This window comes from Mobula hypostoma, chromosome 6, assembly GCF_963921235.1.
Source record: "Mobula hypostoma chromosome 6, sMobHyp1.1, whole genome shotgun sequence".
Taxonomy (NCBI): domain Eukaryota; kingdom Metazoa; phylum Chordata; class Chondrichthyes; order Myliobatiformes; family Myliobatidae; genus Mobula; species Mobula hypostoma.
Window position 1 is genome coordinate 82,466,327 of NC_086102.1, and position 23,396 is coordinate 82,489,722.

Genomic DNA, 23,396 nt, shown 5'->3' on the forward strand with positions numbered 1-23,396 from the left:
AAGGGTCTCGGCCCAAAACGCCAACAATACTCTTTCCTGGCCTGGTGAGTTCCTCCGGCATTTTGTGCGTGTTGCTGGGATTTCCAGCATCTGCCGATTTCCTCTTGTTTGTGATGTGATCATCAAGCTACCAGACTGTGAAAGTGCAGCAGGTTCACTAATATCCTACAGAGAAGAAAGCCTGCTGCCTTTAGCTGGCCAGGCCTATGTGTGACTCCAACCCACTCGGGTGGTTTCTTCCGAGCGGCCCTTTTCAGCTATCATTGCAGGTCATTAAGTAACTAAGCAATAAGTCAATTGGTAACTTCGGATGTACAATAAATGGCAGCAACATCCACATTCAATGAACTAATAGCAAAAATATATTAACTTTATAGATACTCTGTGTGGCTTTATCTTCAGGATGGATTACCTATCCCGAAATGAGGTGTCCTGAACTAAGAGCAGAAAGGACCGGAGCAGGGAATGTCTATAACTCGAGCATTACATCTTCCCCTTTGCTTTGAACAATGCTGCTTTACTTGCAGTGTGGAATTTATGTGTCCTTTGCCACAGTACCCACATCTCATATTGTAGATTAATTGCAAATTAAATGAAAAAAATTATGAAGAATGGAGTTATGCAATTATATAGGTGCTTTCTCAGTCTTAGGAAGTCTTGAAACGCTTGCTCAATTGTTGAGGAGGTTCAGCAGACTGAGCTGAAGTCATTGACTTCCATTTATCGGTCATGCCAGCCATGCACCTGCTGCTACCTGCAAGGTCATCCAAGAAAGAAAGTTCTAGGGCCAATTAGGTCTGAGCAATAAATGTGAGCATGGAACTGAGCACACTGAGTGAGCAGGAAGAAGCCCCACAGCTTTCCCGATGAACTGCTGAACCTGCTCTCTCTTTGTTCCATGTATAAAAGTGTGAAGATGTGTGCCTTCAGTGAGCTTTCAGGAGAGTGATGTGTCACAGAGAATTAGGAGCTCCGGGTTTAATTTTAGCAAGTTATAACTCTGCATAATTATGTGAAGAGGCCTGGAGACACAAGGGAGCCACAAATTAATGTCAGGTCAGATTTACTGCAAATTGCCTGACTCTGCTTCCGACTCAATAATGTCTATCACTTGGGCTGCTGCAGCAGATTGTACAGTAGCCTGGTGGAAAATGCTTCAAAGGATGGTGCATGCAGAATAACCCTGAAGGGGAATTTGTTTGATTCTGTTCAGCATAAAACTTCAACAACACTTCAAATTAATCTCACTGGAAATAACAGATCTCACACCTATACCTCTGTGTATATGTATATAAGTTAATCTTATGTATACACGGCCACACTCTGTAGTTACTTGTACATTGTGCTTATAGGATTGCTTTTACATTTATATTTATCGTTTTTATGCTTATTGTGTATTTTTTAATGCTGCATCGGATCCAGAGTAACAATTATTTTGTTCTCCTTTAAACTCATGCACTGACAATAAATAATCGTGAACCTTCAGGTGTGAACTCATAGCATTTGTTGATAGCAAAAGGATACATTCGGCTACCAGATTAATCCCACTTTCTAGAGGTCTGCAAATGCTTCCTTTGCTTTGGATGAACAGAAGACATGCTATCTTATTCACCTAATACCTTTTCCAACTCTTTGTAGCCGTTAATCTTCAGGCTGCTATTGGACTAAAATATAAAATAAACAATAGAAATGCTTCACATGAGAATTCATAATATCATAGATTATGGATTAAGCAGTTTTCTGAAGTTTCCTTGCAATATAATGGTAACTAATCTTCAAAAGGACTTGAGAGTCAGGGGTCATACAGTTACAGAAACAAGTCCTTCAGCCTAACTTGTTCATGCCAACCAAGGTGTTTTCCTGAGCTAATCCTATTTGCCTGCATTTGGCCCATATCCATTTAATTTTTACTAGTCCATGAATCTGTACAAACATATTGTAAATATTGTAATTGTAGCTAACTTTATCTCTTCCTCTGGCAGCTAATTCCGTATACACACTCCCCTGTGTTTGAAAAACTCATCTCTCAGGTCCCTTTTAAATCTTTCCCCTCTCATTCTAACTTTATTGGCTTTTAATCACGGAGAGACAAGATGTTACAGAAATGGAAGACTTTTTTTTGGATCAGAAGAGTAAATAACCCTCTAATCTCAGTGAAGAATGATTTGCCTAATCTCAATTTATCCAGACATATTACACTCAACAAACAGCATTTTCTTAAATGTAACTTCGAAAAATCAGATTAACAGGAAGTATTTTTTTTCTGCTGTGCAGAGTCTCCATGGCCACAGCATCTTCCCAAGTGCTCATTCCGGAAATAAACCTTACTGATACTTTTGACACATTTGCATTGGACTTCTCCAGGGAGAAGAAGATGCTGGAAAACCTTGATTACCTCACAGGTAAGGGAGGAATTTGGTCTCGTAGCAGTGATTCTCGTCCTCTGGAATTCAGTTTAGGAGGGCTCTATCCATTCTTCTTTTCCCATTGACGGAAATTGTGCTTGCAACAAGTGAAATGTATCCCTTCCAAGTTTCCTCACCCACAGTCGGTTGAGGGTCAAACCAAATTAGGAAATTACACTGCTGCTTATTTCATTGATTATGATAACCTGGTCTCCAGGACACTTCTTACTAACAGTAATTCTCGTTCATAGCTGCTTCGTAGATACTGATCACCTTTCCATGTCTTTAGGAAGAGAGGTACATGAAATACCTTCAATTTGTTGTCTTTTGGAGGAACACCTCCAGATCCTTGATGTTATGGAATGAACATATCAGTGCCATCCATGAAATTGCACTATTGCACTATCATTTTTGATGGTATATCACAAGACATAAGAGCAGAATTAGGCCATTCAGCCCATCGAGTCTACTCTGCCATTCCATCATGACTGGATTAGTACCTCTCTCAACCCCATTTTCCTGCCTTGTCCCTGTAACCTTTGGCACTCTGACTAATCTATCAGCTTCACTGTAAATATACCCAATGGCTTGACCTCCACAGCAGTCTGTGGCAGTTATTAGGCTGGGACTGTATGGTAACCTATCTTACATGTCCCTGGTAGGAACATTAAGCATCTTGTTAAGCTGGTAAAAATCTTGAGGTGATTTGTATTTAGATTTAAGCTGTCCACAACTAGATTTAGCTCAATATAACTCCATTCATCCAGCTTAAAGCCCTCAAAAAGATCTCAGACTTTCCTATGAGTCATGAGTCTCAGTCAATCCTAATCATCACTGGAAGCAGTGCTGGGAACATGTGGGTAGAGTGATCAGGCCATATCATTCAGTTTCCATTCATCACTACTGTATTTTACTTTGCCATTATTCAGGACCAAACATGAGAAATTTACTGCATCTCCAGCACCAAGAAGGACAAGGGCAGCTGGTAAATGCAGCACCTGCAGGACCCCACCAAGTCACACACCTTGCTGCCTTTGAAATACGTCATTGTTCAGGCAGTGGTTCAAAGGCAATTTAGGGTGCGCAATTGACATTGGCATTGCAAGGAGTGTCCAGATCTTGAAAAGAAAAGAAAATACATTAGTAAGCAGAGAACCAGAATCTGTGTAGTGAAGGTACTTCCACAGTGCCACTGGGTACCTCACTCCAGCCATTAAAGAAAGTGATGTGCCTGTTAGTGGGGGCGACTTGGGAGGGCACTGGAAAGTGCTGCTGTTTCTATGTACTTGCTTCCCTCGTCCTTCACTACACTGCCCTCACCATGCCAGTAGGGGACCCATTTCCAAGACTGGCAAGCACTAGTTCAAGCTGAGAGAGATATATATATGAAACATCTGAGAAACTCAGGGAAATAGAGTTCTTTGAACCTTCTGAGGTCATCCTCTGATCTGGCACCTAACTCTGTGAAAAGAGTTCTGTGATTCATAGTCTGGGATAGTCTGACAGGACGTCTACATGATATATAGTACATAGGATCAGAATTCAGCCATTCAGCCCATCGAGTCTGGTCTGCCATTCCATCATGACTGATTTATTATCCCTCTCAACCCTGTTCTCCTGCCTTCTGCTTGTAACCTTTGATGCCCTTACTGAAAACCTATCAACCTCTGCTTTAAATATAACCAATGACTTGGCCTCTACCGTCATTTGTGACAACGAATTCTGAGTCCATGCTCTCTGGTCCGAGATCACTCCACCCCACCCCACCCCAGCAACAGGAAACATCCTCTCCACATCCACTATATCAAGACCTTCCAATATTTGATACAGTTCAATGAAGTACCCCCATAATTCTTCTAAACTCCAGTAGTAAGGGCCCAGAGCCACCAAACGCTCCTTATACGTTAATCCTTCCATTCTCAGATCAGTCTCATGACTTCCTCTGGACCTTCTGCAATGCCAGAATATCCTTTCTGAGATAAGATGCCCAAAAACTGCTCATAATATTCCAAGTGTGGTCTGACCAATGTCTTACAAAACCTCAGCGCTGCATCCTTGCTTTTATATTCTAGTCCTCTCAAAATGAATGCTAACATTGAATTTGCCTTCCTTAAGCCTGCAGCCTGCATTAACCTTTAGAGAGTCCTGAACGAGGACCCCAAAGACTATTTACAACTTTGATTTCTGAATTTCTCCCTGTTTAGAAAATAGTCTATGCCTTTATTCCTTCTACCGAAGCGCATGGCCATACCCTTCCTGACACTGTATTCCATCTGTCATTTCTTTGCCCATTCTCCTAATCTGTTTAACTCCTTCTGCAGACCACCTGTTTCCTCAGCACTACCTGCTCCTCCACCCCCGTCTTCATATCATCCACAAACTTGGCTATAACTCCATCAATTCTGTCAACCAACTCATTGACATAGAACATGAAAAGAAGCGTTTTCAACACCGATCCCCGTGGAACCCCACTAGTCATAAGTAGCAAAGCAGAAAAGGCCTCACTGAGGCTGCACTCAGAGCCCATAGGCTGCACTCTCACAGCCATTCTGGCTTCAATTATAGAGTTCCGTAGGTAATGAGAAATGAGTGGATTAGCCACTATCTTTGGAAAGTCAGTCTTGCTTCCAGGGTAGTTCGCACCATGAAGAGGGCAGGCAGGCCCACTGTGCCTTCAGCAATGTTGTGAAGGTGATGGTGAACTATTGGAGAACAGGTGACACAGCTGGGAGAGAGGAGGTATGGCAGTCTGTAGCGAGGGAGGGGGAGTCAGGAGATATCCTGTATCCTCAGAAGGCTCTCTCAACACACAGGGCAAAGTCAGTGTCAGGAGATCAGTGTCAGGGTCAAACACCCGAGGACCCAACCAAATGACACCAGTGCTGTCATATATGGCAACGTTGGCCAATCTCAGCAAGTCATTAGTCCCAAACACAGTACAAGGCAATCAATCCCATCAGTCACTCTCTGATAAACTCTGTCAATCCAGACTCGTTGCAAATGTTCAGTACTCATTCACACACCCATCACCACTCCTATCCCATAGTGCAAACACACTCCTGACTACTTAGTTGTGACCCGGGCCAATCACATCCTTCACATGACACTGCCTGTCAGATTCCTCTCTCCGGTGACTGGGAGAGCCAGTGGGGAATCAGCAGAGTGCCAGCATGGCCTTACTCCAGTGAAGGAGTAAGATTTCATGTGCTTTACATGAGATTACAGAATCAGTGGCTGGAAGGAAGGGGACCTGTGAAAATGACAGGATGCCTGCCTGCCTAGTCTTGCTCACTTCCACTAGACTAGTCTCATTCATAAGCTCCTTCTGGTGTAAGCAAGTGCCTTTTCTCTTCTGTCTCCCGCCCTCAACCCTTTCTCTTTTCAGGTGGTCAAGGCTGCTGTTCAGGAGCTGGGCCGCAGCCTTGCCCAGGACTTTACACAGGGCTTGGAGGCTATGCTCACCACAATGTAAACCATCGCACACTAACAGATCCCTTCATCAGTTAGTGTCTGATGGACGATGTTCATCAAAATAACGTCAGCAGCCATCCAACATGCAGTGGAAGGTCAGGTGATATTCATGCAAAGACATTCAGTTGGCTGAATGGCTGAGATTGCGATGTGCATAGGAGCTAACCGGGTTTTAGCAACCTGTCCTCTAGTATTGCTGATGTGCCCTGCTAGGGGTTTGGCTGTGGCCCCATGGAGGATGATTCTGCTATTCACTGTCAGGATGACAGTGTATGTGAAATCTTCGTACCAGCCGTCAAGCCCTTCCCTGTCAGCCATCAGTGCTCATGCTGAGTCCTAAACAAAGCCTTCCACATCCATGGTTGCCCAAGGTCCATTTCATTCAGATGACACTGACTTTACATCAGTGAGCACACTACGAAGCTATGAGGACAGTGATAGTCGCACTGAAGAAAAGTACCACAAGTATGCACGAGGCCAGTTGTTTGACAATACAGGGTACTTAATATGGCTCACCTTCTGGGAAGATGATTTCAAAGGTTCAAGATTCAAAGTACATTTTTTGTCATGGTATGTATGCAACCTTGAGATCCATCTTCCCACAGACAGCCACGAAACAAAGGAAGACAAACCGTTCAAAGAGGAACATGAAAGCCACCAAGGTGCAAAGAAAAACAAATCGCGCAAACAACAAAAAACACAATATAAAACTCCAATCCACAAATCATCGAACCAGTCCAGGCAGATTCAGTTCAGTTCAATCTAGCTCTGTATCGGTTGCTAACCTCAGGCCTCAGCGCCAGTCCGCCCCGATCAAGATCTCACAAAATAGCAGCAAGAAAGAAGCAACCAGAAACACATCATAAAGTGAATCACAGAGTCCAATCCACAAACTGTATCGATTAAACCTTGTCCAAGACCCTGGACTCTGACAGAATTGAGTGAGAGAGACAGAGAGAGAGAGACAAGAGAGAGACCATTCAAATGCAGGGATAACATTTTCCCCAGGTTTTGTTTTCGCAATGGAAACAAACTGTTTAAGTAGGGCCCCTTTAAATAGCACAGTTGGAGATAAGGATGTCCTTAGTGCTGCTAAATATTGGATTCTCCATGTTTGTACACATAGGATTTTCTGCATTGGTTACCTTGAAAAATTTCACAAATTATCATGCAGGCTTATTGGCTTCACAATCTGCATACTTGGAGCCAGTGTCAGTATTTCACATTCGAATGCACTTCACCACGTGCCTTGATGACTCACATGGTTAATGTCTGAGACTGAATGCAAGGGTGCACATTAAACAGCAAATCATCAGTTGCAAAATTCAAACGACAGCTGCATTCCACGCCCAACAATATATTAAGTGATGCCATGGCATGTTCAGTTCAGTCACTATTTTCAGGGAATTTTAGAGTAAGTTTATCCTGAATTATTCCTGTTTGCACATTTAATTACTGCTGACAGCAATTTATACTCTGAGTGATCACTAGGACTGAGGGTTGGGTGGATGGTAACAGATATTTCAGCAGCCAAATGAATAATGAAACATTTAGCTAATTTTGCCTTTGCAGCGCCAAATCCACCGGCAATCCGAGAGGAGCTGTGCACCGCATCGCATGACACCATCACGGTTCACTGGACTTCCGATGATGAATTCAGTGTGGTCTCTTATGAACTGCAGTACACCATTTTCACTGGACTCGCCAATGTAGTTAGTAAGTCCACAGTTGCTGTTGGTGTTAGTATTTTATTATTCCAGAGTACAGGAGAAATGCGGTCGTATTTATGTCCTGCAAGGGTGGCATGATGATTAGTTCTACTGCTTCATAGCTTCTGGGTTCTGGGTTCGACCCTGGCCCCTGGAGTTGTCCATTTGGACTTTGCACGTTTACCTGGTGATCATGTAAGTCTCTTGCCACATCCAAGAGACAAGATGGCAGGTTAATTGGCCATGGATAAGTTGCTCCAAATGTAAGTGGGAAACTGTGGGAAGGCGTGAGAGAGAGTGAATTGCAAAGCCACAGGGGATTAAGGAGAGAGAGAATGGGACTAATGGGATTGCTCTTCTGGGAGCCAGCATGACCTGATGGGCCCAATGCCTTCCCTCTTCCCCCAGTGGGTCCCCATCCTCCCAAATTGCCCTGGGGTCTTTCTGAATCAAAAATGAATCTTGCTGGACAATGATGCAAGCAGCCTCTGGAGAAAAATCAGTGGGAGGCTTAACCAGTTACTACCCCTCAACCATCAGGCTCTTGAATAAAAGGGGATAACCACACTCACTAGCACCACAAACAATGATCTCACTTTAAGAACTCTTTACCTTGTCATCCCATGTTCTCATCATTTATTGCCATTTTATTTATATTTGCATTGGTTGGGTGTTAAATATTCCACAGTCCATGAGCCAAGTTCCCCTGTTACCATAGCATTGTGTATGTTAGTCTTGGTGATTTAATGCCTCGAATGAATGACAACATTTTCAACCGCATGTCACTCAATTATCAACTCTGAAGGAGGAGAACTCAAATCTTGGACTTGCACTTGGGAGCGGTTCCTGCTGAGCCCATGTAAGCACCCAGTCGATCCCAATAATCCCACAGTACTGCTTGAGAATCCGAGTTTTCTCAGGCTCACAGATGGAATGATTTTGAGTCAGCTTTGCTCTTTAGCAATTGCTAAATTCCTGTTTACCATCTCTTGAGCCACATTGTGTTTATTCTATCTGTGCAGTAAACATTAAAGTTGTCTTTGATACAAATGCACAAGACTCATACAGATCTCCTATGGGTTCTGGTGCAGGTTTGTGCAGCTCGGCAGACAGCTGGATGATTGTTCCAAACATCAAGCAGAACCATTACACAGTGCACGGTCTACAGAGTGGCACCAAGTACATCTTCGTGGTCAAGGCCATTAACCAAGCTGGCAGCCAAAGCAGTGAACCCTCCAGACTAAAGACAAACAGTAAGTTATGAGAAAGAGAGCACTCGCTCTACAGGTCAGGCAGCAGCTGTGGAGAGAGAAATGGGGTAAACCTTTTTCTGTTGACGACCTTTCATCTGAAATCAGGCATGTTTTAAGTTGGAGAGAAGTGGGGAGAGGAGTGGGGGAGTGATGAGAACCAAATTGTATGAGAGGGTGGAGACTGAGGGAAAATGCATGATCTAGGCAGTAATAGTGCTGCCAAAGTGCTGTTAATCCTTCAACACTACAAGCATGACATAGAGTTGAAGGCTTATTAATCACAGTTTTGAGGAGATGCAAGCTGAAGATAAATGAGCAGAGAGGAGAGGGAGAGAGAGAAAACAAGATTGTTGGAGCTGTAGGGATGTATGTACTGTGCAACATAGAACACTATAGTTGCTGTTGAAATCAATGAGTTGAGTTTGCCTTTGAAAGTTTTACAGTGACAGAATTCACTCGGGATGTTACTCTTGCACTTCAATTTGCTGGGAACACTTGCATTATGTCTGCATTCCCGCGATACAAGAAACCTCCATTCCCCAAGCTGTAACCCCTGTGTCAGCAATGTGGAGCCTGAAATTTGATCCGTTCTTCTACTGAAAGCTGATGAAGTCACCACATGTTCATGGCGAAATGAGTACGTGTGGAGTGACGGAAGGAGGACGAACAGATCTACAAATGGAATTAACTCAAGCTTGAACTGTTTTCTTTAAATCTGAAATGGGACTTGGGTGAGGGATGAGTTCAACATCCTGTCCCAGCGCCTTGGGAACTGCATTCAGATTGTTACTTCTCATCCCTGATAAAAAGATTCAAAAACCTGATTAGGATTTGTACATTCCCAAATGGAGTGTTTAAAATAATGAGAGGCAAAGATAGAATAAACAGCCTTTCTTTCTCCCCCAGGGTGGAAATGTCAAATATTAGGGGGCAAAGCTTTAAGGTGAGTGGAGAAGGTTAAACAGGGATCTATGAGGCAAGTTTTGTTACGCAGAGTGTGGTGGGTGGCTGGGATATGCTGCCAAGGGAAGTGATGGAATCAGGTATGATGGCATCATTGAAGAGGCATCTGGGCAGGCATGTGAGTGTGTGCAGGTCCACATCTCCCTATCCCCTGCCTGTTCCTATGTCTCAACAATTAGGAGCAAGGGCATCGTGGACGTTAAAAGCTTGAAGGGTTTTTCTTTCTGTGTTGTACTGTTCTACCTTCTACGTTCTTTGTCAACTTTTCAATTGGAAAATTGAGCTGTCATTCATTTCCAGCAGAAACCTGGAGCAGAAAACAAAAACTGCTGTAGGAACTCTGTAGGGCGAAAAACATCTGTCGGGGCAAAGGGGTAATTGGGTGTTTCAGGTTGAAATCCTGCATCAGGACTGAGAGTGTAGAGAGAAGATGGGCCTAACTCCGATTATTTTCCATCTACAGTCTCAGTCCTAACGCAGGGTCTCGACCTGAAACATTGACTATCCTCCCTTCACCTTTACAGATGTTGCTTGACCCGCTAAGTTCTTCCAGATCCTAGCACCACAGTCCCTCCTGTGCCATCAGTAGTAGGCAGTGCCTGATTCATGGGTAGGAGCAGTATTTTAATCAGCAAGAGGATGAAATTCCACCCCTAACACTGAATGCATCTTACCTGGGCTTCTGTTTGTCCTGAATTCAGCTGGCCACCAGTCTAGCAAAGAAATGATGGCATAGTGCACTTCAACTGAACCTTCAGCTCAATGCTCAACAAATGGTCAATGCGGTCACTGGAGATTGATGTGCTTGTTTAAAGAATCCATGACTTCACACAGTTTGTATCCAGTATGTACGAAAGAGTGATTGATAAGTTCGTGGCCTAGGGTAGAAGGAGTCAATTTTAGAAAACCTAGCACATTTATTTTTCCTACATTTGCACACTTAGTCCAACGGTCATGGAGCATACGGATCAATTCTTTGTAGAAGTCGGCGTCTTGGACCTCCAGAAGTGGACCACAGTAGGGGTGATTGATAGGTTCGTAGCCTAAGGTAGAAGGAGATGAGGAGAAACTTCAAACTTTACGCATTTTCACTCAAAGAGTTGAACTGCATGTGCATGTAACAAGAGCAGTATAACTCATCTCCTTCTACCTTAAGCCAGGAGTTTATCAATCACCCCTGCTGTGGACCACCTGGATGTCCCAAGACACTCTCGTTACTTGCGTGTGCAGCTCAGCTCTTTGAGTGATAATGCAGAAAGTTTGAAGTTAATAACTCATCTCTTTCTACCTTAGGCCACGAACTTATCAATCACCCCTGCTGTGGGCCACTTCTACAAAGAAGGGATCCGTATGCTCCACGACCGCTGGACTAAGTGTGTATATGTAGGAGGGGACTATGTTGAAAAATAAATGTGCTAGGTTTTGTAAAATTGACTCCTTCTACCTTAAGCCACAAACTTATCAATCACCCCTCATGTGTCCTATAACCATAGCAGCCCAAAAGAACAAAAAAAATTTGCTTAATAGTATAACCAACATAAAAAAGGCCCATCATTCACACAGTCCTCCTCTGCACATTGTTATGACATACTATGATCTTTATAACAAAGCAACCATTATTTTGATCCATTGCAGTACAGCAATGGCAAATTCTGGAAATATAAAACAAAAACAGAAAATAATGGTCGTGCTCAGCAAGTTGGGCAGTATTCATAGGGAGAGCTACAGATTGGATGTTTCAAATCAGATGAAGGTTCAACTGCTTCTCTCTCCAGGGATGCTGCCCGACCTGTTGAGTTCGTCCAGAATCTTGATCTACATGAGGAACTGCTTATATTTAATTTTAACTGTTAATCTTTCAGCACTATAAGCATGACACAGTGGAGCAGCGGGTGGTGTCGCTGTCTCAGGCTCCAGCAATCTGCATTCAAACCCGACCCCCAGGAAAGTTCATGTGGAACTTGCACATTCTTCCTGTGGCCACACGGGTTTCCCTGGGGTGTTCCGGTTTCTTCCTACATCCCAGAAAAATGCAGATCGGTGGGGAAATGGGATCACTGCAATAGACCTAATGGATCAAATGGCCTCCTGTGTAATTAGGGAGAAGACATACCTGTAAGAACTGCCAATGCACCCTAAGACTGTCATTACATTCTATTTGATCGTAATTGGTCGGTATTTTAACCACTCTTACCTAACAAAAACCTTAAGAGTTAAAATATTTAAATTTGCAGCCTTTTTCTTTGAAATGGTTTGGCTCTATTTGTTAATATTGTAGCTCCTTGTACAGGATTTCCTCATAGAGGAAATAACTGAGGAGCAGGGATGTGTGATGTGCAACATATGGGGGAACATTATGTCTTCACTGGTGGTTTTGTCGGCACGCCAAGAAATAGAAACAGATGTCTTCATAGATCTAAGGTGCACATGTGCTCTTTGACGTTGTTGCCTCATTTATTTATTTATTATTTAGAGATACGGTGCGGAATAGGCCCTACTGGCCCTTTGAGCTGCGTGCTCAGCAACCACCGACAACGCCCCATTTAACACTAACCTAATCATCAGATAATTTACAATCTTTGGACTGTGGAAGGAAACTGGAGAGCTCAGAGAATACCCACACATTCCACAGGGAGAATGTACAATCTCCTTACTGAGGACACAGGGATTGAACTCCGAGCTGAGCTGTATTAGCGTCGCACTAACCGCTACGCAACCGTGGCTTTGGAGGAAGCCACTGAAAAGAGGATGAAGGTGAAGCTAAGGGAGATAAAATGGATGAGACATGGTCTAGAGGTTCAGTTGCTGTTCAGACCAAACCTCAGAATGGGGAAGAAATGTGATCTAAGTGACTTTGATTGTGAAATGATTGTTGGTGCCAGATGGGGTGGTTTGAGTATCTCAGAAACTGCTGACCTCCTGGAATTTTAACACACAGCAGCCTCTTGAGTTTACAGAGAATGGTGCAAAAAACAAGAAACATCCAGTGAGCAGCAGTTCTGTGGGAAAAAATGCCTTGTTAATGAGAGAAGTCAGAGGAGAATGGCCAGACTGGTTCAAGCTGACAGGAAGGCGACAGTAACTCAAATAACCACGTTACAACAGTGGTATGCAGAAAAGCATCTCTGGATGCATAACATGTCAAACCTTGAAGTGGATGGGCTACAGCAGCAGAAGACCACAAACATATATTCAGTGGCCACATTATTAGGTACAAGAGGTACCTAATGAAGTGTCCAGTGTGTGTATATCACATACATAAAAATTGAAGTGATGATACAAGAGATTGCTGTACCTTAGAGAGACTGAAATGAAAATATTAATTAAAATTATACGAATTCACGCAGAATCAAGTCAAAGTCAAGGTTATTATTTAGATGTTCAAGAATCGGTAGTCAGTGTTGCAGTGAAAAACTTACTTGCAGCAGCCTCACATGCATATAGCATGATATAAGCAGCGTTCACAAGAAAATCATTAACATAAAAGATACAAAATGTTTACAAGAAAGAACACAAGGAACAAGATTTAAAAAAAACAGCCAAAACGATCAAGGTCGTCACAGCATGTTGCAGTGTCTTAACTCACCTGCACATCGAAAGCCATTCCTTCGTGGGAGGCCGGGAAAGCAGCATCGCAGCCCCTCCCATTTACCGTTTAACCCAATGACATGACAGCACCGGTAGGGTTTAAATCTTGTGCGCAGTAACCATGTGGTGTCTTCTCCTCTCGGGTCACCGTGGACCAGGAAGGCGATAGGTGCCGTGGAAACAGTGGACAGTGGGTAGTGTGCTGCAGAGCAGAGGGCCCGGGTGCACACTTTAGTTAAGTAGTTGCCACTGTGTGCACGTTTAGTTTCTGTTATGCCCTGCCTCTTCAGGTACTCAGTTTAGATACGTATCTGTAACTGAGGTTAGCTTGAAGGGTTATTGAATACTTAGTGTCATCGTCTTGTAACTTAGGGGGCTTAGGTAAGTACTTGTTTGACTTAGATGTTTGTTTCAGTGTTTCACTGTTTGTCCTGTTAATAAATAGTTAATGGGCTTACTTGCAATCAGTGTCTCTGACCCACTTAATGATTCCACGAATCTGCTTCTTCGTAACAACAGTATTGCTAAACTCTTGTGATTCAGGTTGTGCCAGTTGGTTTCAGAACTGAATAGTTGAAGAGAAGTTTGACTTTGACTTTGACTTTGTTTTCCGTGACTTCAGGTTGTTCTAAACAACATTATATCCAAGGTATTGCTTTTAAAATATAGGAAGGTATTGCATAAGAAACACAGCTGCCAATCCAAGCACAGCAAGCTCCCACAAACAGCCGTGGAAGCACTAGAAAAACTGGGTTTTGTGGTGTTGATTGAGGGATAGATGTTAGCTGGAACCCTCAGAGCTAATTCCTCGGCTTTTCTGTGAAATAGTCTCATAGGATCTCTTAGATCTACCTGCAGAAGCATACATAGCTCTTCCTATAAAGACAGCACTGATGCATTGATCCAGAACTTTGTAATCAGGTCTCTGAGGTTGTTCTTAAGGCCATAATCCTATGACCCAGCAGTGAGAGTACAAGTACAGCTCTCATTTACCAAAACGTACCACAGGTACATCAGTAATGCAACAAGTAACCAAATATCCCTGCTGTCCTCCCCCTTGTCTGTTTGGTTCCATGAATGGAATCCACCAACTGCTCTCACTTATCTTACTTCTCTTCATAGGCTCACCCCCTCACCTCCGGAATCAACCTCCTCTGCTAACTGTGTCTTAAATATACAGGTTTCCCCCACTATCCGAAGGTAGAGCATTCCTATGAAACGGTTTGTAAGCCGGGATGTCGTAAAGTGAATAAGCAATTACCACTTATTAATATGGGGAAAATTTTTGAGCGTTCCCAGACCCAAAAAATAACCTACAAAATCATGCCAAATAACACATAAAACCTAAAACAACAGTAACATATAGTAAAAGCAGGAATGATATGATAAATACACAGCCTATATAAAGTAGAAATACTTTCCTGCAGTATTGTCTTGTGCAGCGAAAATCTCATGGAAGTACTCTCGACAGAAACACTCTCTCCAGTAACCTTGAAGCTATGAAGCTGCCAAATCATACCAAATAACACATAAAAATACACAGCCAATATAAAGTAGAAATAATGTATGTACAGTGTAGTTTCACTTACCGGAATCGGGAAGGCTCCAATAATTCGCAGTTTTGTCACAGTTAAACACTTGCTTATACGAATAACCACCTGACACAATCGGCAATCACGTCTGATCTGGGCCGACATTTATGTGCCGGGCGGCACCTAATTAATTAGCTTGTTTATTTCAGCTTTTCTCTTAAAGGTATGCTGGGTGTGTTCCGGCTACCGCTGCACCACTGCATTCTTCGCGGATTGGTATCGGTCCACGGCCCGGAGGTTGGGGACCACTGCTTAAACTATGAAGCTGCCCTCGCCTCAGAAACTGATCAAACCACCCATGACTACCTTTAAATTCCACTTTCACAACACTTTCATCACCATCGTCCAATGCTTTCTATTTCAGCTTATTAAAAAGACTGACTGATTTCTCCTTAAGTATAAGAAAACTTAACAGAACACCACGCTTTGTACACCCATCAATCCACTCAAGCAATAGACTTTCCATTTTATCCATTATTGGATGCCGACTAAGAGAGACCACTTTGCTACGAGCAGAACCAACAGTAACATCGGCAGCTTTCAAAATTCTTTCTCTCTGCGTATAAATAGTGTGAATGGTGGATGCAGGCAAGTTCAACGCGTGAACAATGTCCTTACTTCGTTCACCATGATCGAAGTGCTTAATTATGTCTAGTTTTACGCTAAGTGTAACACCCTTACGAGCTCTTTTGGGCTTTTCCGATACCTTAGAACTCATCTTGCTAACGGATGCACAAAATAAATCGAGATAAAGCACGTGTTTAAGCAATACCAGCGAGAATGCAGTTCCGGGGGAGGAGCTTGGCTGTTCAGGTGCGCGCTGCCTTTTTTCATAACAGTGAAAAGACCTTCTGTTAGTGAAAACAGGTAACTAATGTAGGTCTTCTGTAACAGCGGGGTGTCGTAAAGCGAACGTTTGGAAAACGGGGGCCGTCTGTATTTAATGGGGTGGCCTCTGCTACTTCCCTGGACAGAGAATTCCACAGATTCACTGCTCTCTTCCTCCTCATCTCCATCCTAAATCTACTCTTCTGAATCTCAGTTCATTTTCAAGCACTGATTGAACGTGGAAACTCTTTTGCAATCCATTTGTTTGAAGGCATGTGTCAGCAGTCAGATATTTGAATTGTTAAGTGATATGACATACATTCCACGCTAATTTTTGTTGAAGCTACAGATGGAAACTTTGCTTATAACGAACTAGACGAATGAAACTTCCAGATGTGATGTATTTATGTGATCGCAACTTGCCAAATAGCAAATCAGGAACACTGGCTCATTTGTAAACTAGACTGGGGTTTTAAATGAGATGTTCTTACTTAACTTTCTGAGCAACTTTTATTTTTTTTAGATTATGAGAACACTCAGTCCTCTTTTATTGTCATTTAGAAATGCATACATGCATTAAGAAATGATATAATGTTTCTCCAGAGTGATATCACAGAAAACAGGACAAACCAAAGACTAACAGTGACAGAACCACATAATTATAACGTATAGTTACAGCAGTGCAAAGCAATATCATAATTTGATAAAGAACAAACCATGAGCACGGTAAAAAAAAAGTCTCAAAGTCCCCGAGTCCCAGATAGCAGGTGGCAAAAGGGAGAAACTCCCTGCCATAAGCCTCCAGGTACCGTCAACTTGCCGATGCCTTGGAAGCAGCCGACCACAGCCGACACTGAGTCCGTCTTTCCGAAAACTTTGTCCCTCCGACCAGCCCCTCCGATACAGCCTCCCGAGCGCCATCCTCTGCCTCGCCCCGGCCGCTGAAACAAGCAAAGCCAAGGTCGGAGATTCCGGTTACCACACAGTAGCAGCAGCGGCGAAGCGGGCATTTCAGAAGTTTCTCCAGGTGTTCCTCCGTACTCTCACATCCGTCTCCATCAAATCAGAATTTCCAGATAAACCCTGAAATCCCAGTATTTTACATTTCTGGTGATACTGAAACAGTTGTAGTGTGGTCATATGCTGCCGTCAGAGTCAGCAGTCTTTAGGCTCTTGAGACAGGAATTATGAGCCAATAACTCAGGCTAACTCATCAACGCAGTACTGAGAGAGGACCCCACTGACAGAAGGGTGGTTTTGGATGAGACGATAAGTCTTTTCTTCTCTTACGGGCAGGCACATACATTAGCTGCCATTCTGAGCATTTTTGGTGGCTTTCATTAGGTCCCCTGAGTCTGAATGCTTGTGAGGTGGAGTGCACCTGACTTGCATTGGGTTCACATGATTTCAGCACATTGTGGTCCCTAGTAGAATCAACACACGGTCCACCCTCCTCCCTTGACCCTCAATCCCCTCACTTCCCAGATCTGCCATGCTGTCTCTTTGACCTTTACCAATCGATACCAGTGCACCATAGGAAGCAACCTGTCTGGGTGCAACTGCTTCGCCCATGACCACAAGAAACTACAGAGACTGGGAACTAGCCTCCTCTGTATGGACTCTGTCTGCACTCCTTCCTGTCTTAGTAAAGCAGCCAACATAATCAATAACTCCACCCACCCTGGGCACTCTCTCGTCTCCCCTTTTCCATTGGGCAGAAGATACAAAATTCTGAAAGCACAAACTATCCAGGCTCAAGGATGCTATTATTATTATTATTATTGAGATACAGCACAGAGTAGTCCCTTCCGAGCTATTCTGCCCAGCAACCCTAGCCAAATCACAGGACGATTTACAATGAATGATTAACCTGCCATCTTTGGACTGTGGGAGGAATCTGGAGCACCCGTGGGAAGTCCATGCCATCCCGCACTCACACTTGATGAAGTGTTTGGAGAGGTTGGTCATGACTAGAATTAACTGCTGCAATTTGCCCATCATCACAACAGGTCTACAGCTGACGCAATCTCATTGGCTGTCCGCTCGGCCTTGGATCACCTGGACAATAGCAATATCTATGTTAGGCTGCTGTTTATTGATTGCAGCTCAGCGTTTAACACAACCATGCTCCCAGTTCTAATCAATAAGCTCCAAAACCTGGGCCTCTATACCTCCCTCTGTAACTGGATCCTTGCCTTTGTCAGCAGGAGACCACAGTCAGTGCAGATGGGAGTATCACCTTCTCCTCAGCGACAATCAACACTTGCATATCTCAAGGATGCGTGCTTAGCCCACTACTCTACTCTCTCAACACCCATGACTGAGTGGCTAGGTACAGCTCAAGAGGCATCTATAAATTCGTCGCAACACAACTATTGCTGGCAGAATTTCAGATGCTGTCGAGGAGGTGTACAGGAGTGAGATAGATCAGCTATACACACAAAATGCTGGAGGAACTCAGCAGGCCAGGCAGCATCTATGGAAAAGAGTACAGTTGACGTTTCGGGACCAGTCCTGCTGAAGGGTCTCGGCCTGAAACGTCGACTGTGCTCTTTTCCATAGCTGCTGCTTGGCCTGTTGTGCTCCTAGCATTTTGTGTCTGTTGCTTGGATTTCCAGCATCTGCAGATTTTCTCTTGTTTGATAAATCAGCTGGTTGAGTGGTGTTACAACAACAACCTTGCACTCACATCAGTAAGTCCAAGGAATTGATTGTGGACTTGAGGAATAGGAAGTCGAGGGATCAGCAGTGGAAAGGGTGAGCAGTTTCAAGTTGCTGGGTGTCATCATCTTTGAAGATCTATCCTGTGCCCAAAATACCGATGCAATTACAAGTAAGGCATGGCATTGGCTATATTTCATTAGGAGTTTGAGGAGAACTGGTATGTCAACAAAGACACTTGCAAAATTTCTACAGATGTACCGTGGAGATCATTCTAACTGGTTGCATCACCATCTGGTATGGAGGGGCCACTGCACAGGATTGGAAAAAGCTGCAGGAAGTTGTAAACTCAGCCAGTTCCATCATGGCTAGTCTTCCCAGCATCCAGGACACCTTCAAAAGATGATGCCCGAAGAAGGCAGTATCTATCATTAAAGACCCCCATCACCCAGGACATGCCTTCTTCTCATTGCTACCATCAAGGAGGAGGCATAGGAGCCTGAAGATACACACTCAACATTTCAGCAACAGATGCTTCCTCTCTGCCATCAGATTTCTGAATTGACAATAAACCCCTGAACACTACCTCATTATTCTTTCCTCTCTTTTTTCATTACTTATTTAATTTAATTTTTGTATATATTCCTCTCATTGTAATTTAGTTTTATTATTATCTTGCAAAGTACAGCTGCTGCAAAACAACAAATTTCACAACATAAGCCAGTGATACTAGACCTGATTCTGTGGTACAGATGCAGTGAGAAGTACAGACTGAGTCCATAGGGGGAGGGGGACGGGGGAGGCTGCTTTCTGTCATGTGTTGAATTGGTGACAAGGGAACAAAGTTTGTGGCAGACTGTAAAACTAATAGCTTCATCACCCTACAATCTCATCTAATCTTCCATTTGTCCTAATCCAGCTCTCCAGCAGCAGACAAGGTGGAACTGCTTCCAACTAGCCTTCTGGCAAGCTGAAATCTCCACCTGTTAATGGAGTTTTCAGCCATCTCCAAGATTATCTGAAACAACTGCATCTGCAGCTGCAGTCTGGTTCTGCTGGAATACAGCCAGTCTATGTACTCAGAGCTAATTAAGAAAATGATAAAACTATTTTGCAGTGGGTGAACTATTCAATTTTTGAGGTCCAATCTTTAACCTTTTGCTTGCCAACTGATGCAGGCATTCAGGCTAAAGTTGTTAGAGCTTTCTTCATTTGGCTCTGGTGTCTGTGTGGGATAAGCACAGGCACAATAACCTGGCAATTTCAGACAGGTTGATAAATTGGTTTGCACTAGTCAATGTGCGGTACTTGCAGAGTGCAGAAACAGACCATTCAGTACAGCATGTCCCATTTTGGCACTAATCCTACTACCCACTGTCCGCACGTCCCTCAACTCTCCCACAGACACCACACCAGGAGCAATTCACAGCAATACACGTCTCCGAGATGGCTTGAATGCTTACTGCGGATTGTTCTTGAGTGGGCGAGTGCTGGCATCTCAAACCAACAGTCTTTCAAGGCCATTCGGAAAGACCCCCGAACTTACCACCTGTTGTTTATTTTTATTGGTGTCAGAAGGGAAATTGTCATCTTCCTGTCCCAATGAAAACAGGACTGTACCATCCTCCCCTTGCACTCTCACTCAGCACATGTGCAGGATGAAGTTAGTGAAACCAGTAGCTTGTTTGATATATTGTGGTAAGTTGCAACTAGATTTAGCAGCTCTGTTTAGCAACTGCTTCCTCAGCTCTGTCCCGTACACCCAGCACCGCACCTGACGAAGATCTGATGATCCACTTGGTGCCCACAGAATTCCAGTCAATGACACAGACTTTCTGCAACATAAGCTAGTGAAAGTTATTGATCATGTGCTTCCTCCAGGATGATGTCATTGCTGCCAATCACATCTCTCTGGTAAGCTGTCTGCAGTTCTTATGGACCTACGTGAAGACTCAACACATCAGACTGAAATGCTGGGGCTGGTCAGCAAGTCAGGCAGCATCTACAGAGAGAGAAGGAGAGTTAGCACTTAGGGTGATGATTATTCATTGGAACCATTTCTCTCTCCACAGTTTCTGCCTGACTTGCTGAGTGTTTCCTCCATTTTTTGTTTCGCTTCAGATTTCTATCATCTGCAGCTTTATTCTTTTCATCATATTGAAGAAAACAACTCCAAAACTCTGAGGGAAGTGAAGTTACCCTTGTACATTTGGAAGATACTGCAGCCAGTTTGCATTCAGCAAATTCACACACAGAGCAAGGAGTAAATGACAAGTTATTCTACTAATCAGAAGTGATAAGGGCCTGGGAGTAGTTCTCTCCAGTGGCTAGGTTACCAGACGGAACTCACTGTCTTCTTCTGATGGTGTCATGGGATCACTTGTGTCAATTTGACAGGGAAGACATCTCTGTTTAATAGTTATCACAAAACCAGCATGCCCAATTCCCTCTGTATTGCATTAAATAATAAATAACAGCATAGCCATTGAGCTCAAGTGTTTGAGATTCAGACCATTTCCAGATGTTTTACAGATGACAATGGCATCCAGGGAGTTGGTACTCTAGAATGTCTGCACTTCCAAGCATTCCTAGAGAACCTCTTTTGCTAGTAACCTCTTTTTCAATTAGCAGCCAAGGCCTGTGTTTCATGTCTCCTGAGAGAAGCCAGGGCAGGGTGGAGGTCAGTGTGAGAAAGGTGGATTGGTTGCCTGTGATATGTCCTAGCTGTTCCTCACTCCCACATTCTTGCAACAATGACCACTTTGCTCTTTGTGCCTTCAATCCTAGGCCAGCCTTTCAAGCTGGATCCCAAGTCTGCACACCGGAAGTTGAAAGTCTCTCATGACAACCTCAGCGTGGAGCGGGATGAGACCGCCTCAAAGAAGAGCCACACCCCAGAGCGCTTCACCAGCCAAGGGAGCTATGGCATAACTGGCAACGTCTACATAGACAGTGGCCGACATTACTGGGAGATCCTCATTGGAGGAAGCACATGGTGAGAGGGAAACTTAAATCTAGAGTGCAATTAAGCTCTGCCATATTTTTGCCTAAATCCAATAACAGGATCTACATCACTTTCACTACAACTGACCCATGCATTCAGTGATATTGGGGCAAAATACTGTCATCTTATACCATCCCTAACATCTGGATGCTCAGAACATGGTCCAGGAGTGTTCCTTCATCGCTTCCAGGGTAAAGTCCGTAATTTCCGTACCACGCTGCACTGCGGGAGAATGTGGATCATTACTACCTCATTGACAATTAGACATGGGTGATGAATGTTGCCTTTCCCTTCCAACCCCATCACAACAAAGGAAGATATAAAAGCTGTTCTCTAATTTAACCTGGGAGAATGTGGGAAGGGGTGCCCACCACAGCATAAGCCACTGCCCTGGGCATTGCTGGGTCTCACTGGCGGGGTTCAGATGATATGTGGAAAGGGTCCTGAGCCAGTGGGGATTTGCACAGTGACTTGGCGGGAAGGGAGGTAGTGTTACTGGGTGCAAGGCAAGGACAGGAAAGGCCCCAGAAATGAGGGTCTACGGTCGGGGGGGGGGGTGGTTGTTCCCAGCCTTCCCACTAGAAAGTGTTTAAAGAACTTCCTGAGACCAGGATCTCACCCCGAACTCCATTGGGATTTTTGGGTCCAGTGGGTGTGGGTGGGTCCGCCTCCCGTCCTGCCTGAAATCCCACGGTGCTCTGTGTTGCGGAGGGCCACTCTGCCAGCTGCTCTGTAAATGGTTCCAGGGATGTCTGGCCTGTTGAGGCTAAATGATACAAAGGCAGTACTCAAGCCAGCGCAGTATGATATGCAGAGCAAGCTGTTGCCCGTGCGTAGCAGGCTCCCCTTTTCCACACAGCTGATGAATCCAAATGAACGGCAGAGACCCATGCAATTTGGAACCAGCAGAGTCACAGGAGCTGCCAGTCAGCATTGAACTCAGTGAAGGACTACCTCAGGGACTCCAGCTCCAGAGTTTTCCTCGGTTTACCCCTGTGGTAGCCCACTGACAATTTTTATGTCGCAGTATTTACTAACAACAAACAATTTCCTGAATGATATTAACCGGTTGAGCAGCATCTGTAGGGAGAAAGGAATTGTCAACATTTCAGGTGGAAATTCTACATCCAGAATTGATCCAGGATTTCGACCAGAAGCGCTTACAATTCCTTACAATTTGGCCGACAGATGCTACTCAAACCACTGTGTTCCTCTAGCAGATTATATAATGTTCCAGATTCCAGCATCAGCAGTCTCGTCTGTATCTAGTATACTCACTACGTCTTTGTAACTTAGAGGGAGACCATTTCAACCCATTGGGTCTATACTGACTCACAGAGCCACCCCATTCCCCTCTAAGTTTCCTTGTAACCTAGTCTCCAGACATTCCGCTCAGCACACTCTCCGGGTTTGACACACAATTTACATCGGTCAATGAAGCCAGCAACCTGCATGCCTTTAAGATGCAGGAGGAACGAGAGCACTTGGGAGAAACCCACTATTATGTTACAACAAAAGACTCTCGGTTCGACAGAAAGACACCAACTCCAATTACCTACTTAAAACTACAAAGCTATTTACTAGGACAGAACAGAACCACCATTAAAATACAGTGGATTCCAGTTAATTAGGGTAGATAAAGGATTGGTACATTTTGGCCCAATTAGCAAAAGTTTCATGGAGATAGTTTAAAGAGTATAAGAAAGACAAACGACCATTTGACTGAGTAACAAATTATGTATTTAAATGAAAAACAGAACAAATTAGAGCACTACCAAACCTACTACAGTACTAAAAAACTGTATTCCTAATAGTTATTGACAGAGGAGTTACTCCAGTATTGCTGCTGTGTTTTTCTTTAACAATAAATGAGCAAAATCAGCTCAGATGCCTAGTGCAGATAATGGACTGCCTTTAAACAG

General features: G+C 43.8%; 1 protein-coding gene across 3 annotated transcripts in view; it reads left to right on the top strand.

Annotated features, from left to right (window-relative positions):
* LOC134348141 (E3 ubiquitin-protein ligase Midline-1) overlaps nt 1–23,396 on the top strand; it is a 429,310-nt gene that overhangs the window by 394,001 nt on the left and 11,913 nt on the right. For all 3 annotated transcript variants that reach the window (XM_063051087.1, XM_063051086.1, XM_063051085.1), the window contains exons 6-9: nt 2,275–2,402; nt 7,449–7,592; nt 8,677–8,838; nt 21,258–21,465. In XM_063051087.1, the coding sequence (XP_062907157.1) occupies nt 2,275–2,402; nt 7,449–7,592; nt 8,677–8,838; nt 21,258–21,465 (642 nt within the window). The remainder of the gene's footprint in view (nt 1–2,274; nt 2,403–7,448; nt 7,593–8,676; nt 8,839–21,257; nt 21,466–23,396) is intronic.